The sequence below is a fragment of the Sinohyriopsis cumingii genome, chromosome 5 (assembly GCF_028554795.1).
Source record: "Sinohyriopsis cumingii isolate HCF-2022 chromosome 5, ASM2855479v2, whole genome shotgun sequence".
Taxonomy (NCBI): domain Eukaryota; kingdom Metazoa; phylum Mollusca; class Bivalvia; order Unionida; family Unionidae; genus Sinohyriopsis; species Sinohyriopsis cumingii.
The window spans coordinates 117,198,491-117,215,942 of record NC_142965.1 but is presented as its reverse complement, the minus strand read 5'-3'; the positions used below and the strand labels follow the sequence as shown (position 1 = coordinate 117,215,942).

General features: G+C 36.1%; 1 protein-coding gene across 4 annotated transcripts in view; it reads right to left on the bottom strand.

Moving 5' to 3' along the window:
* Positions 1–17,452, bottom strand: part of LOC149800049 (serine/threonine-protein kinase PAK 2-like) — a 96,414-nt gene that overhangs the window by 40,382 nt on the left and 38,580 nt on the right. For 3 of the 4 annotated variants that reach the window (XM_089959590.1, XM_089959589.1, XM_089959591.1), the window contains exons 4-5: positions 11,267–11,373; positions 3,786–3,951 (exon numbers count right to left, since the gene is read on the bottom strand). In XM_089959590.1, coding sequence (XP_089815716.1) covers positions 3,786–3,951; positions 11,267–11,373 — 273 coding nt within the window. Of the gene's footprint in view, positions 1–3,785; positions 3,952–11,266; positions 11,374–14,042; positions 14,348–17,452 lie in introns of those variants that run through there. The other variant, XM_089959592.1, reaches the window with a different exon arrangement.

The following is a 17,452-nucleotide window of genomic DNA, read 5'->3' as shown; positions in this document are numbered from 1 at the left end:
TGAGAATCCCTCAACAGTATTGTTTTATTTTATGGACCAATCAAAATACACAAGCTCATATAAGAAACTCTGAAAAGTACTGTTATCTTATGGTCCAATCACAAAACAGAAACTGGTATGAGAAACCCTCAATGGTATCGTCATCTTGTGGTCGAATCAAAATACAGAGGATCATATAAGAAACCATCAGCAGTGTAGTTTTATTTTATGGAACTATCAAAATACTAAAGTTCGTATGATAAACCCTCAATAGTACAGTGTTATTTTTATCATCCAATCATAACACATAAGCTCATTTGAGAAACCTCAAAAAATGTGTTATCTTATGGTTATCTTATGATCCAATCAAAATACAGTAGGTCATATGGATAGGGTAACATTGTTTCAGTGATGAGATAATCATCAGAACTGGCACACCTAGACCACTAATATAATGTGTGTATCATCTGAAATGGCACACCCAGACCACCAATCTAATGTGTGTATCATCTGAAATGGCACACCTAGACCACTAATATAATGTGTGTATCATCTGAAATGGCACACCTAGACCACCAATCTAATGCGTGTATCATCTGAAATGGCACACTTAGACCACTAATATAATGTGTGTATTATCTGAAATGGCACACCTAGACCACCAATCTAATGCGTGTATCATCTGAAATGGCACACTTAGACCACTAATATAATGTGTGTATCATCAGAACTGAAACACCTAGACCACTAATGTAATGCGTGTATCATCTGAAATGGCACACTTAGACCACTAATATAATGTGTGTATCATCAGAACTGGCACACCTAGACCACTAATATAATGTGTGTATCATCTGAAATGGCACACCTAGACCACTAATCTAATGTATCATCTGAAATGGCACACCTAGACCACTAATCTAATGTGTGTATCATCTGAAATGGCACACCTAGACCACTAATATAATGTGTGTATCATCAGAACTGAAACACCTAGACCACTAATGTAATGTGTATATCATCTGAAATGGCACACCTAGACCACTAATCTAATGTGTGTATCATCTGAAATGGCACACCTAGACCACTAATATAATGCGTGTATCATCTGAAATGGCACACCTACACCACTAATCTAATGTGTGTATCATCTGAAATGGCACACCTAGACCACTAATATAATGTGTGTATCATCAGAACTGAAACACCTAGACCACTAATGTAATGTGTATATCATCTGAAATGGCACACCTAGACCACTAATCTAATGTGTGTATCATCTGAAATGGCACACCTAGACCACTAATCTAATGTGTGTATTATCAGAACTGAAACACCTATACCACTAATCTAATGTGTATATCATCTGAAATGGCACACCTAGACCACTAATCTAATGTGTGTATCATCTGAAATGGCACACTTAGACCACTAATATAATGTGTGTATTATCAGAACTGAAACACCTATACCACTAATCTAATGTGTGTATTATCTGAAATGGCACACCTAGACCACTAATATAATGTGTATATCATCTGAAATGGCACACCTAGACCACTAATCTAATGTGTGTATCATCTGAAATGGCACACCTAGACCACTAATCTAATGTGTGTATTATCAGAACTGAAACACCTAGACCACTAATATAATGTGTATATCATCTGAAATGGCACACCTAGACCACTAATATAATGTGTATATCATCTGAAATGGCACACCTAGACCACTAATCTAATGTGTGTATTATCAGAACTGAAACACCTATACCACTAATCTAATGTGTATATCATCTGAAATGGCACACCTAGACCACTAATCTAATGTGTGTATCATCTGAAATGGCACACTTAGACCACTAATATAATGTGTGTATTATCAGAACTGAAACACCTATACCACTAATCTAATGTGTGTATTATCTGAAATGGCACACCTAGACCACTAATCTAATGTGTATATCATCTGAAATGGCACACCTAGACCACTAATCTAATGTGTGTATCATCTGAAATGGCACACTTAGACCACTAATCTAATGTGTGTATTATCAGAACTGAAACACCTATACCACTAATATAATGTGTATATCATCTGAAATGGCACACTTAGACCACTAATCTAATGTGTGTATCATCTGAAATGGCACACCTAGACCACTAATCTAATGTGTGTATCATCTGAAATGGCACACCTAGACCACTAATCTAATGTGTGTATCATCTGAAATGACACACCTAGACCACTAATCTAATGTGTGTATTATCTGAAATGGCACACTTAGACCACTAATATAATGTGTGTATTATCAGAACTGAAACACCTATACCACTAATCTAATGTGTGTATTATCTGAAATGGCACACCTAGACCACTAATATAATGTATCATCTGAAATGGCACACCTAGACCACTAATCTAATGTGTGTATTATCTGAAATGGCACACCTAGACCACTAATATAATGTGTGTATTATCTGAAATGGCACACCTATACCACTAATCTAATGTGTGTATCATCTGAAATGGCACACCTAGACCACTAATCTAATGTGTGTATTATTAGAACTGGCACACCTGGACCACTAGATCATTAGAAATGGCACACCCATACCACTAATCTAATATGTGTATATGCTGTCACAGATATATCTCAAAATAATTTTGGAGTCCTGCTTTGGAAAAAAAGCGTGACGATGGGTGAATAAAATGGCTACAGGATTACAACATTAAGAATATTAAACTGAAGAACTGTGAATAGCAAAAGCATATCTGGATCACCAGTCTAATATGAGCAAAAAAAATTATTAAAGATTTAGAGTTGTGCTCTAGGAACTAAAGTGTTTATGATGGTTGGATAGTTAGCTGGACGCTTGGGTTTAATGGTATTTTCAACACATTATTGTTTATATCATGCCATGTAAATGGGAACTAAGTGTCATTCCAAATGACATAATGTGGTATGTGCAAGTATAAAACCTTTGGATTATCGGTCTAACACCAACTGAGCTACAATGTCTTCCTGATGGATGGATTTTATGAACAAATAGGTGAAAATAATAAACAATATTGAATCTGAATGATAATGCAAAGGCAATAGAACATCTATACCACTGAACATCTCACTGAACATCTATACCACTGTACATCTATACCAATGAACATCTATACCACTGAACATCTCACTGAACATGTATACCACTGTACATCTATACCACTGAACATCTATACCACTGTACATCTATACCACTGTACATCTATACCACTGTACATCTATACCACTGAACATCTATACCACTGTACATCTATACCACTGAACATCTATACCACTGTACATCTATATCACTGAACATCTATACCACTGTACATCTATACCACTGAACATCTATACCACTGTACATCTATACCAATGAACATCTATACCACTGTACATCTATACCACTGTACATCTATACCATGAACATCTATACCACTAGTCTCATATAACAGTTTGTAGCAATTTCATACACATTTGAAATTGTTTTTAAGTTCTGCTCCAAAAATGAAGTGTTGATAATGATCAATGGATGGACCAACAAATGGACAGAATGCACATTTGTACCAATATTCATTGTATGTCTTAAACAGTTTGGGAGTTACAGTCTGGAAACAGGAGTGAGGTGCATGGACGGACTGATGGAGAGATGGAAGGACAAATCCAATTCCAACTTCCCATGCAAATATGGCTGGCTGGGGGAATAAAAAAGTGATTAGCAACATACAGATGGAAGCAAATGTGATGACACTATAGTTTTGATACTTACTTGGCGGTTTGACATTTGTAAGGAACTTGACTTTAGCCTCTTCTCTCTCCTTAGCTGATAAATCATAAAAATTAAGGACATCTAACACCGCCTGTGGATTTTTCTTCTGGTCCGATATGGAGATATTGGAAGTCTTGAGCAGATTGGCCCATGACTCTGGCATACCCTGTACAAGATATACAAAAATGAGCATTTTATCTCAGAAGGGAAAAATAAAATACTATTTAATCCTACTACTGGGTAATTTCACTTTTCATACAGTATTTAAAAGTCCTTAACTTGAAATAGTCAGTCTTACATATGGTATATAAAGGTCCTAATATTTAAGAGGTGGAGGATTACATGAGGTACATAAAAGACCCTAACTTCAAAGAGGTGGAACTTACATGAGGTATAGAAAAGGCCCTAACTTCAAAGAGGTGGAGGATTACATGAGGTACATAAAAGGCCCTAACTTCAAAGAGGTGGAGGATTACATGTAGGTACATAAACGGCCCTAACTTCAAAGAGGTGGAGGATTACATGAGGTACATAAAAGGCCCTAACTTCAAAGAGGTGGATGATTACATGAGGTACATAAAAGGCCCTAACTTCAGAGAGGTGGAGGATTAGATGAGGTATATAAAAAGGCCCTAACCTCAAAGAGGTGGATGATTACATGAGGTACATAAAAGGCCCTAACTTCAAAGAGGTAGAGGATTACATGAGGTACATAAAAGGCCCTAACTTCAAAATGGTGGAGGATTACATGAGGTATATAAAAGGCCCTAACCTCAAAGAGGTGGAGGACTACATGAGGAACATAAAGGCCCTAACTCCAAAGAGGTGGAGGATTACATGAGGTATATAAAAGGCCCTAACTTCAAAGAGGTGGAGGATTACATGAGGTACATAAAAGGCCCTAACTTCAAAGAGGTGGAGGCTTTCATAAGGTATATAAAAGGCCCTAACCTCAAAGAGGTGGAGGATTACATGAGGAACATAAAGGCCCTAACTCCAAAGAGGTGGAGGATTACATGAGGTATATAAAAGGCCCTAACTTCAAAGAGGTGGAGGATTACATAAGGTATATAAAAGGGCCTAACGTATAAGTGGTGGAGACTTAGACAAGGTATATAAACTGCTGCAATAAAATAAAATCCCTTTAAAAGCTGATGAATATAGAAAATTGGATTTATAGTCAAACTTATTCAAACAATTACTTTTACCCAACGGTCAACTATTTATAATGGCCATTCCAATTTTTCAGGCAAATTTCCTATACAAATCACCTGTATATAACAGTCATCTGCCTTCTGCACTCAGCAACCAGGTGCTTCCTAATGAAACAATGGTTTCTTCTTGATTTAAGCAGCCTCTGACACTTATCTATAGTGACTTTTCAGTCCATGCAAATTAAATGGTTGCTTCATGAAGAAGGCATTCTTCAGACAAAGGAATATGTGAACTGATGTGCAAATATTTTTTACCTTGCTTGTATTACATATTCCAATCACAAAGAAAGTGTAACTAAAAGGTACTGATGTGTCAAATTTGAAAACGAGCTTTGTCATTAGGGCAGAGGGTCAAAATAATTAATTTGCTGGATGGTGGGAAAATTAGTCATTTTGTTACAGCAGAAATGGAAGTCGTCTATTATGCCTACGTGTCTGTGTGACAGGTAAAGTCTGAAATATTCATCTATTTGCCTGTGTAGTAAAGCTGTTTCTGAAGAAAAAAGTTTGTCTCTCAGAAGACCTTTTCACCTTTTCATTAGGGTCATGGGTCATTTACTATTTAAAACTTGTCTGTAAAGGCAGGCAAATTGTCAGGTCATGGCTTATAAAAACAAAACATATATGGCTTCTTTTGATATTCTATTCATCACAAGTTTTTCACATAAGAAGCTGTCTTTTGATCTCAGTGAGCTGAGCAACAGGCTAATCTAGATACATGTACTATTTAGAAAATGCAAACAGTTGTTTCCAAGTCTAACTTGTACAAGTTGGCTTACCAAAGAGTCATCTAACTTGTACAAGTTGGCTTACCAATGACTCATCTAACTTGTACAAGTTAGCTTACCAAAGAGTCATCTAACTTGTAGAAGTTGGCTTACCAAAGAGTCATCTAACTTGTACAAGTTGGCTTACCAAAGAGTCAGTCCCATGTTTTACATTCAAATGTAATCTGTGAATCATTAATGAAATTACTGCTACATCACAAGTACAAAACAATCTAAGATCTCTGATTAAGTCAGTGATGATTTAATTTATAGGATGGATTAAAGTGAAGCAGGATACAGTAATCTTGTGTGGAACACAAATCTAGTGATCTTGATCTAGTGATCTTGTGTGGATCACAAATCTAGTGATCTTGTGTGGAACACAAATCTAGTGATCTTGATCTAGTGATCTTTTGTGGAACACAAATCTAGTGATTTTGATCTGGCGATCTTGTGTGGAATACAAATCTAGTGATCTTGTGTGGAACACAAATCTAGTGATCTTGATCTAGTGATCTTGTGTGGAACACAAATCTGGTGATCTTGATCTAGTGATCTTGTGTGGAACACAAAACTAGTAATATTGTATGGAACACAAATCTAGTGATCTTGATCTAGTGATCTTGTGTGGAACACAAATCTAGTGATCTTGATCTAGTGATCTTGTGTGGAACACAAATATGGTGATCTTGATCTAGTGATCTTGTGTGGAACACAAATATGGTGATCTTGATCTAGTGATCTTGTGTGGAACACAAATCTAGTGATCTTGTGTGGAACACAAATCTAGTGATTTTGATCTAGTGATCTTGTGTGGAACACAAATCTAGTGATCTTGTATGGAACACAAATCTAGTGATCTTGATCTAGTGATCTTGTGTGGAACACAAATCTAGTGATCTTGATCTAGTGATCTTTTGTGGAACACAAATCTAGTGATTTTGATCTGGTGATCTTGTGTGGAACACAAATCTAGTGATCTTGTGTGGAACACAAATCTAGTGATCTTGATCTAGTGATCTTGTGTGGAACACAAATCTGGTGATCTTGATCTAGTGATCTTGTGTGGAACACAAAACTAGTAATATTGTATGGAACACAAATCTAGTGATCTTGATCTAGTGATCTTGTGTGGAACACAAATCTAGTGATCTTGATCTAGTGATCTTGTGTGGAACACAAATATGGTGATCTTAATCTAGTGATCTTGTGTGGAACACAAATCTAGTGATCTTGTGTGGAACACAAATCTAGTGATTTTGATCTAGTGATCTTGTGTGGAACACAAATCTAGTGATTTTGATCTAGTGATCTTGTGTGGAACACAAATCTAGTGATCTTGTGTGGAACACAAATCTAGTGATCTTGTGTGGAACACAAATCTAGTGATCTTGATCTAGTGATCTTTTGTGGAACACAAATCTAGTGATTTTGATCTAGTGATCTTGTGTGGAACACAAATCTAGTGATCTTGTGTGGAACACAACTCTAGTGATCTTGTATGGAACACAAATCTAGTGATCTTGATCTAGTGATCTTGTGTGGAACACAAATCTAGTGATCTTGATCTAGTGATCTTGTGTGGAACACAAATCTAGTGATCTTGTGTGGAACACAAATCTGGGAGAGAACAACATATGCATGTATTGTATAATTTTGAAGAACAGTGCACATAAAACAATCTTGATAATGTAATAACGATATAAAAAGTAACAGCAACAACATGTGATATTCAGTGCATGGTATTTGTTCAAAACACAATTTTAAAAGGTGAAACTGTGTATAGAGGGCACCTGTGTACAAAGGCTGGTTTTGCTTTTTCCCAAGGGTGGTTGCTATTAACTGAGTTAAATGCATTTGAGTATCATAATTTCTAACAACAAACTTCTTGATTTATCAATTTTCAGAATCTGTCTGATTTTTGTTTCTCCTCTCGGCAGTAATGTATTAAGAGTCAGCATAATCACTAGACAGCCTTTGATGTTAGTAATGGACTCTGTATACACCAAGGACTAAATCCTCTTCTGAATCTAATATTCCATTTACTATACAGATTCTTTATGAAATGTGGCAAATTGTATCTTCATGTATGTAATAATTTCACTAAACCTCAACATCTAGAGTCGCTGTTCTTGAGTTCAAGTGATATGTATGGCAGCCATAACCCATGAATGCACGATTTATGAGTATAGAGATAGTCAACTCCCAAGCAAACGACAATTTCTCAAAGTTAGGATCCAGTCGGACTCAGTGGTTAGCATTCTGGACTTGCAAAGAAAGGGTACAAGTGGAAATCCCATTTCCAGATCAACACACATTCATTTCAAATATCTTTTAATGCAAAAGAAAGATATTTTATTTTATTGTAACAAGCGTATGTATAGGGTCGTGCTCCACATACTATAAAAACTCAATGAGATTATCCTTATTCATTATTTAGCAGTTTAAAACATAAACAAAGATGAAAATTCAAACTCAGTGATTTTAATTTCTTGCATGAATTTTTTTCTTACATGCTCTTCCTAAAAACTTTAGATGTTTCTTCCAATAAATTTTACATACTACTGCAATCAAGATAAAAAAATATATATTAAAGCTCATGTGTAAAACAAGTTGAAATAAAAGCCAGAGATTATCAGATATTTTCTTTCTGCTATCCTGTTTTATAACCATACATTTAATTAAACTAGTGTGTGTACTGGGTATGTTTAATCAGTTTGACCTATGCTATACATTGTCAATGACCCTTTAGTACAAATTATAACAGGAAATAACCCTTGAAATTTCCTCTCAAATCTAGGTTAACAAGTCTTTGATGTATATGCAAAGTGTATATGTAGTTATAATAGACAGCATTTGTTACTCATGTACAGCACTGAGAGGAATTTAACCCCAAATTACAATGACATAATGACAACCAGTCAACCATTAACTGTCTATATTATCTTTAAAAATTCTGAACTAAAGGTCAGGCATCACATGCATGTATAAAATACACATTCCCAGAATAGCATCTGTGACAAAGTTAAAAGGGGTGTATATATGCTTTGAAGTCAGGTCCTACTGCAAGCAACATAGACCAAGATCTACCATCATATAATGTGCTGGCAGATGAGGGTTGATGTTGTTTTTCTAATGACTGCTCCTTACAAACTGAGTGCTGACCCATTACGCGATGGATTGATACAGTTTGTTACCAAGTATATATGGTACATATTTAAATGCATTACTTTTAATAATTACCATATTTGACACAATAACCACTATCTAAAAAAAAAATTTAAAAAAAACATTTTGGAAATTTTTGGAAGAATGAAAGCCCATCAAAAAAACTGCACACAGATAAAATCAAAACAATATTCAAATTATGTTTACATGCTAGAAGAGTTAGCTCCCTTTATCTATTTTGTGCAATCTGCACTTTTGTGGTGGCTTCTTTATTAAAAACAACATGGTCATGTTGAATAACAGAAATGCAAGATCTGTTTCTGAAATTGATTTAAACCCTAAACATCAAGATTTAAGGAGTCACAAGGCATGGAGGTAAGTTTAAGAAATTTACATTGCTAAATGTGGATTTTAGTATCCCCTCCCCTCACACATAACATGCTGCAATTTATGTTAACGATGGATATTCTTATCTGAGTTTAAACCCCAAAAGGGGTGAGGTGGACTTATTACAGCAAGTATTAAGTCAAGTACAGTACAACGATCTCTCTCTAAAATATCTGCATAATCTTTTGACCAACTGCAACAAAAAATGTGTATGGTGTGACTTCCAAAATTCAAGATGGTTTGAATGCTTGATTAGATTACATCGAACCTGCTGGTTGTAGGCTCAAGCTTGCATGGCAGTTATGCATTTGTTTACCATGCTTCACTGAACAAGTATACAAATGCTCCCTCTGTTTTGCAGCACCGCAGTCATAACTAAAATGTATTAAAAATTCCTTCTCTTGACCGTGTTAACCCAAGGAGCATTGCTGTACAGAGCATCAACCTCCCAAAAGTTGTTCTGCTCCTACCAGATATTCACAGAAACCAATATAGTGGTATAGTTTTTATCAAGATCTGATGGAACAATAAATTTACCATATATACTTGCTTATAAGATGAGCTCAATATAAACTCCACAGACTCAAATCTGCTATTGCATAATGCGCTAGCAGATCTGGGTTGGTGCAATTTGTTAGGAGTAATTAAATGAAAAAACAACAGAAACCCTGATATGCAGGTGCTTTATGACATGGCAGATCAGGATCTATGTTGTTTGCACTTAGACTCAACTTACGAGCGAGTATATACGGAAAGTAGGTTTTGGGAATGATCCCTTGGCAACCATTTACCTCAAGTCCAGATACAAGGACAGCAGGCCAAAAAATATGAGTCAGCATCATGGTTTCTGATATAAAAAGATTTTCTATTTTTGAATAATGACAGTCATAAGGCAAAAACAATGTGTTTCCTATTGCACTGTTTTTAAAATTGGGGTAGGTAAGTACATGTAGTTTTTTTTTAAAATTATATATTTATAAGGATCAGTACATATAACGTACTAAGCACTTCCAGTACCAGGCTAAACCAGCTCAATTAGATGCAAAAATCAATTTTTTGAAATTTTATTTTGGAAAAAATTGGGGGATTTTTTTGTTGAAATTTTAACATTTAAAAAAAATTAAACCCCAGGAGGAGTAAGTGCTAACGTCAGCAATGAAAAACGGTTGTTGGTTAATTGATGGTGGCTTGGCATCATTTGAGTGAAGATGGTCTTGTACCAGGATGCTTTCTGTGTAATTTGGACAAATGTTATGAAGAAATCATTAAAGTTTCTTTAATTTTTTAATGATCAGTAGTCACATTTGACAGTGGATGATCATCATTTGTACAAATTTAAGAGGCCTTCATCTATGGATGCTGTAAAATTTGGTCATATTGTGTGGATCATCTTCATTTGTACAAATTTTAGAGGCCTTCATCTATGGATGCTGTAAAATTTGGTCATATCATGTGGATCATCATCATTTGTACAAATTTTAAAGGCCTTCATCTATGGATGCTGTAAAATTTGGTCATATTGTGTGGATCATCATCATTTGTACAAATTTTAAAGGCCTTCATCTATGGATGCTGTAAAATTTGGTAATATCGTGCGGATCATCATCATTTGTACAAATTTTAGAGGCCCCATGATTTTGTACATGATGAAAACTGCAAATTTGGTGCAAGCACAAGAATGCTGGACAGCTGGTAGATGCAGTGTCAAGCCATAAACTAAAATTATTTCAATTCTGGTCTTGCAGAAGAGTTCTTATTTTACCAACACATGGGTGGGGAGAAGGGGGAGGTGGGGTGGGGGACAACAAATATAAGGGGCAATCAAAACTTCATTCAAGTGTTGGTACTCAATTGTGTCCTGAAAAACAAGACGATACCACCCTGACCTACAATAATATGATTACAATGAAAGATTTATTTAATTTAAAAAATAAAAAGAACTTACAGTGAATTCCCCTGTGAGGGGATCAAAGCCAACATGGACTGTGTGCTCAAAATTGAGTGGCGGAGAAATGACTGGCTTGTCATCCTTTAATTTTGTGATTTTATTACCTGAAAAGAAAAGAACAAACATGAGTTTTGGTGTCACCAAGTAATGGGGCAGAGAAATCCAGTAGGTGTGGGGATGTGTTTTTAATGACCATATTATCTCATCCCGTTCTGTCCAACTTGATGTGCATACATGAATGTGTGTGTGTGTGTGTGTGTGTTTGCATAAGTAGGCATGTAAAGTACTGTCTGTGTTTGCATAAGTAGGCATGTAAAGTACTGTCACATAACTCCTACACTGAAGGAAAGGAGGTAACACATCTTGGGATATGATTCATCATAGTTTATAAATGTGCACAAACAGTTTTTAAATCTTGAAACAATTTCTGGGGGTAAAGCTGGAGGGGGGCACATTAAGGGTTATTTGTATTTAAGAAATTCAAAATGATTCTGATATTATGAGACTAACTTGTCTGAGAGTAGGTGTGCATGATTACCAACCAAAACAATGTGTCAAAATATCGAAGATGGGGGTTTGAAAGGGACTCTTGTGTCATGCCCCAGGAATATACAGCCCTTTGTTCACAACTTACTGGTAATATCTATTGAGAACCCAACCCTATACATTATATGTACATGTACACATTTTAGATGTGAAAAGACATATTCAAATACTAGTATGCAACTGACTTGACTTGGCCCATGGGTCATAAAATATTAAACAGATTCATCTAACTTAACTTATCCCCTGGGTCTTACAGTATAAACTTCATCCAGCTGACCTGACTAAGCCCTGGGTCATACTGTATAAACTTCATCCATCTGACCTGACTAGGCCCTGGGTCATATTGCATAAACTTCATCCAGCTGACCCGACTAGGCCCTGGGTTGTATTGTATAAACTTATCCATCTGACCTGACTAGGCTCTGGGTCATATTGTATAAACTTCATCCAGCTGACCTGACTAAGCCCTGGGTCATATTGTATAAACTTCATCCAGCTGACCTGACTAGGCCCTGGGTCATATTGTATAAACTTCATCCATCTGACCTGACTAGGCCCTGGGTCATATTGTATAAACTTCATCCATCTGACCTGACTAGGCCCTGGGTCATATTGTATAAACTTCATCCATCTGACCTGACTAGGCCCTGGGTCATATTGTATAAACTTCATCCATCTGACCTGACTAGGCCCTGGGTCATATTGTATAAACTTCATCCATCTGACCTGACTAGGCCCTGGGTCATATTGTATAAACTTCATCCAGCTGACCTGACTAAGCCCTGGGCCATATTGTATAAACTTCATCCAGCTGACCTGACTAGGCCCTGGGTCATATTGTATAAACTTCATCCATCTGACCTGACTAGGCCCTGGGTCATATTGTATAAACTTCATCCATCTGACCTGACTAGGCCCTGGGTCATACTGTATAAACTTCATCCAGCTGACCTGACTAAGCCCTGGGTTGTATTGTATAAACTTCATCCAGCTGACCTGACTAGGCCCCCTGGTCATAACATAACCATTGATACACTTACTGAGCATTAAAAGACAAATTTATGCAAATGGTGTTTTCCCTTTTAAAGCCTTTTTTCTTTCATATTTTGTTTAAAGGATATAATAGATTAAAAATCACAATTCTTGATCTTTCTTTCTTGTTTTTCCCTGCTGCATCTCTTTTTGTGTCCAGAATATTAATTAAAGCATCTCTTTGAATGTATATTTGTATATGCTTCTAACCATAGATAATTAACAATTACTGTAAGTGACAAATCCATGGCACCCAAACTTTGGCACCACTATTTATCTTGGGCAACAAAAAGAAATGCATGATGCTGACAATGGTAACATGGTCACAGGTCAGAAACTATCGAGATCTCTACATTATAGCCTCATATCCACTTAATGAGCATGTGAAGACAAATTTATACATACAACTGACACTGGCCCTAATGTCCATCCCTATCCCCAAAACATCTGGCCATCAAGTCACAACTTGGAAACTACTAAGTCTTACCTAAAAACAAATATATACACTTACTTGTCATGAAAACATGAATTCAAAATATTCAGACATGTGATTAAAATTGGCCCCTGGGTCTGTTTTTTTTTATATATCTCCTGGAACTAGATACCAATGTGACAAATTGGGGCAAGGGGAGACGAAGCTGGGGAGTGCTGGATATAATGTTTTACAAACATTCAAGTTTTTTTCTTCATGCACAGAACCTGATCTTCCTAAGAATTAAGCTGTTTTCATTGATGTATGCTGATAAATGCAAATTAGGCTGAACAATAGGAAGGGGTGGGGTGCTGGAAAAAGAACTTATCTCTAAGGTGTTAAAAAACCCAATCAGAATTTCACGATCCATAGTAGATTAAAAAATTAATCTGTCTACCTACATAACATTGCTTAATAATTTTAATCTGTATGTCTAGAGATCACATGAATGGATAAAATTAAAGGGATTGTAAGTTGGGGGGGAGAGGGTATGTGTGGATTTAGCATGCGCTGATCTCTGATACATGATGTATAAACCTAATCAATTAAACGAACAAACAATATTGGTTTGTGACTAAACTTAATGTTGTTAATGACAATGCTGTCTTCAGCAGCAGCAGCACAACCACTACCACCATCATCTTCAACAATTTCTCGCAACACTCTATTCATCAAAATTCAAAACTGAAATAAATTTATTACTGATTTTTTTTCTTTTCTTACCACCAGACGTCCGACGCTGAAATGTGGCAGACAGTCTGTGCCACGCATTCGACATCAGAATTTTTATATATATCCCATTAACAAAAAGTAAATCCGTAAGCTGGGTGACTCAATATATAGTCCACATATTTAGAGTCACAAATTACACGGAGCCAGTGCACATCAACCATTAATTTCCACTGAAACTAACATAAATGACAGGAAAAATGCTCAGTTATCAAGTTTCTTACACATTTCCTGATATGACTCATTAGGGATGAAACACAGTCTTTTGTTATCCCAACACTTAACCCTAAGTACAACTATGAATTCCACCATAATGACAATGAATACTACTAAAATTAAGTGATAGATTTGGGCACTAATATGTGCGTCAAAATTCAAGTACTTTTTCTCAAGTGTCCTGTGTCAACTTACTGGTGTATGTTTTGAAGTCACATTTATACAACGTCCATGAAACTATGTGCACACAGTCTTGTTTTTTTTTTTCCCATTTAAAAATGTAAGGATGGATGTGCCAAATTTTTATATGGAAAAATTTGTCTTCAAGGAAAATAGGAAATTACAGCAAACTTTCTCTACATGGCTTAAACTGACCTCTTATAAATAACTAATTATCGCAGTTGTTTCTATAATATTGGCATCTTTCTTCTTGGAAACAAAAAAGATGATGACCAAAATAAATTTGTGGTGATTCACATGAGATATGTAGATATTTGGTGAAAATTTAATGAAAACGGGAGAAAATTTAATGAAGTTACAGATATGTATTATTAATACAAGCCACAATTATCAGCAACCTGACCAAACCACAACATACAGAAAAAATGTGACTACTTTCTATATTCGCCTATAAGATGAAACAAACTGCAAACTGTAAAGACCTAGATTTGCCAACACATAATGTGCCAGATGATGTGGGTCTGTGCACAGGGCCATAGGGTAAGAAACACCCTGGCCTCTGCTAGTTCTTGTTCAAACAAAATTTTTCTTTTATAAAATTAAAAAGTGTTGTTCGGCTATATATCTCCGGTTGCCCCGGCCCCCCCCCCTTGGCTGTGCATTATGATAGACCAGGATCTTTGCTGTTTGCAGTTTGACTTGTATACTCATATGGTATGTAATCTTTGTATATACATATGGTATGTAATCTTTGTATACAAGTATGGTATGTAATCTTTGTATAATTTGTATAATTGTCTAGTATGTAATCTTTGTATACTCGTAAAGTATGTAATCTTTGTATACTCATATGGTATGTAATGTTTCACATAGCTTGGTTATCCTCTTTACCTGTTGCTTGTCCATGTATGAGACTTATCAAGTTGAACTCTAACCTTAATTTTACTATGTAACCTGTACAAATTTCTAATATTGTGATTTTACTATGTTAGCAGGGCCCCTAGTGGTCTAAAGTGATCACTGCCATCTCACCTCTGACTGCATGGGTTTGAGTCTTGAGACTGGCAAATGTTGGTACATGAGAAAGCTTGCTAGTAGCTTCCCATGTGTCAGTGGTTCATTCCAGGGTTTGCCTGTGGTTCTATCTCCACCAGATTATACTGGCAACCATCTTTAGCCTATCTTGTGCTGAAATATGGCATTAAACCCCACAAAACAACAACAAAAATATTTAGCCTTGTTTCAGCCATGTTTTCATGACACACCTAAACAAGTCAAAATGTATAAAAGTCCTGAAGTTTAGTGGATACTTTTAATGACCATACGTTGAACTATAGTCAATGATAGTTGCATTCTTCCTTTGGCTCTTTATACCATCCATGACCACTACACCAAATATGTAATTTCTTTATACAATGCCAATGTTTCAAATCTGTATTGGGCAGTGAAATACTTTTTGCTAGTAAAGAGCATAGTGAAATCCACATATGCCCACACTGTGTTAATTAGTCTTCTGTGAAGATAAATGCAGATTTTGTGTGCAGAAACCTTTTCCTTCTTTCAGTCATAGTGACCTTGGCCTCTGACCTTTAAACCCTGAAATTACTTCTTCCTTATTTCAAGTGCGAGTTATCCACAATGTCTGGTCCAGGTTATTGTGAGCAAACCATTTTCCAAAATGCCTCATTACATTTAAATTTGCTTGTCATTGATTTCATAGATGATAAGATCTTGCTTCAAGCTCAATGAAAATAATTAAGTGACAATGATAGGTCCCTGCTGATGGACATAATGATGAATATGTGTGTGTGTGTGTGTGATCTGGATTTTTAACATAGCTTTAACAATTTTTCAGTCATATCGCTATGATACCTGTAGTGTGACAATTTATAGTGATGTCTAGCACTGGGGCATTATGCTGCAGACATGTAGCATCATATCCCACCTAGTCACATTATCCTGACACCAGGCCATCCAGTCCCAACACTAACCTCTTAATGCTGAGTGCCAAGTGAGGCAGCTGTATTGACCATTTTTATAAGTCTCTGGTATGACTTGGCCAGGGTTCAAACACTCTAACCACTAGGCCACCAAAGCAGTACAACGATGGTTCTAGATATCTTGTAAATGAGTCAGTATATGTGATGAGCCAAGGAGTCAAGGTGTCAGCATGGGCAAGGAATTCCAAGAATCAATATGGGTTCAGAGTCCATGAGTCAGGTCAGTATGGGTGCAGAGTCAGCAAGTCAGAATATTGTAAGTATGGGAAGGGAGTCAATGAGTAAGCATGGGTGATGAGTCAAGGAGTTGGTATGGATGAGGAGTCAATGAGCTAGTATACTATAAATATGGGTGAGGAGTTGATTAGTCAGCATTAGTGAGGAGTCAATGAGTCAGTATACAGTAATTATGGGTGAGGAGTCAATGAGCTAGTATAGGTGACAAGACCTGGTTCAAATTAAAATCCTTACAAACGTAACATATAATGCTGACTTTAGTGATGAAAATTTGTTCAATACAGTTTGCCATTGTGGATGGCTAACATGTTAGTGAAATCTGTGCTTTATTAAGGAAGACTGTTGGTTACAAGTAAGAACAGTTCATATGAATGGTGTCAATTTTACATTTCTATTTTGCTATTAATCACTGCCTATAACCCTATCAAGTGTTTAATCAAATAATTTCCTGCCAACCTTGAACCTTTAGATGAGGCTAACTATTTCATTTTAAAATTACTTGCATTAAAAGCCCTACCAGTTATAACTCTTGTTTAAACCAAAATGTGCACTGTTACTGTTTAGTTTTCACTTCTACAGGATTTGGACACCATCACTGTTTAGTTTTCACTTCTACAGGATTTTGACACCATCACTGTTTAGTTTTCACTTCTACAGGATTTTGACACCATCACTGTTTAGTTTTCACTTCTATAGGATTTTGACACCATCACTGTTTAGTTTTCACTTCTATAGGATTTTGACACCATCAATGTTTAGTTTTCACTTCTA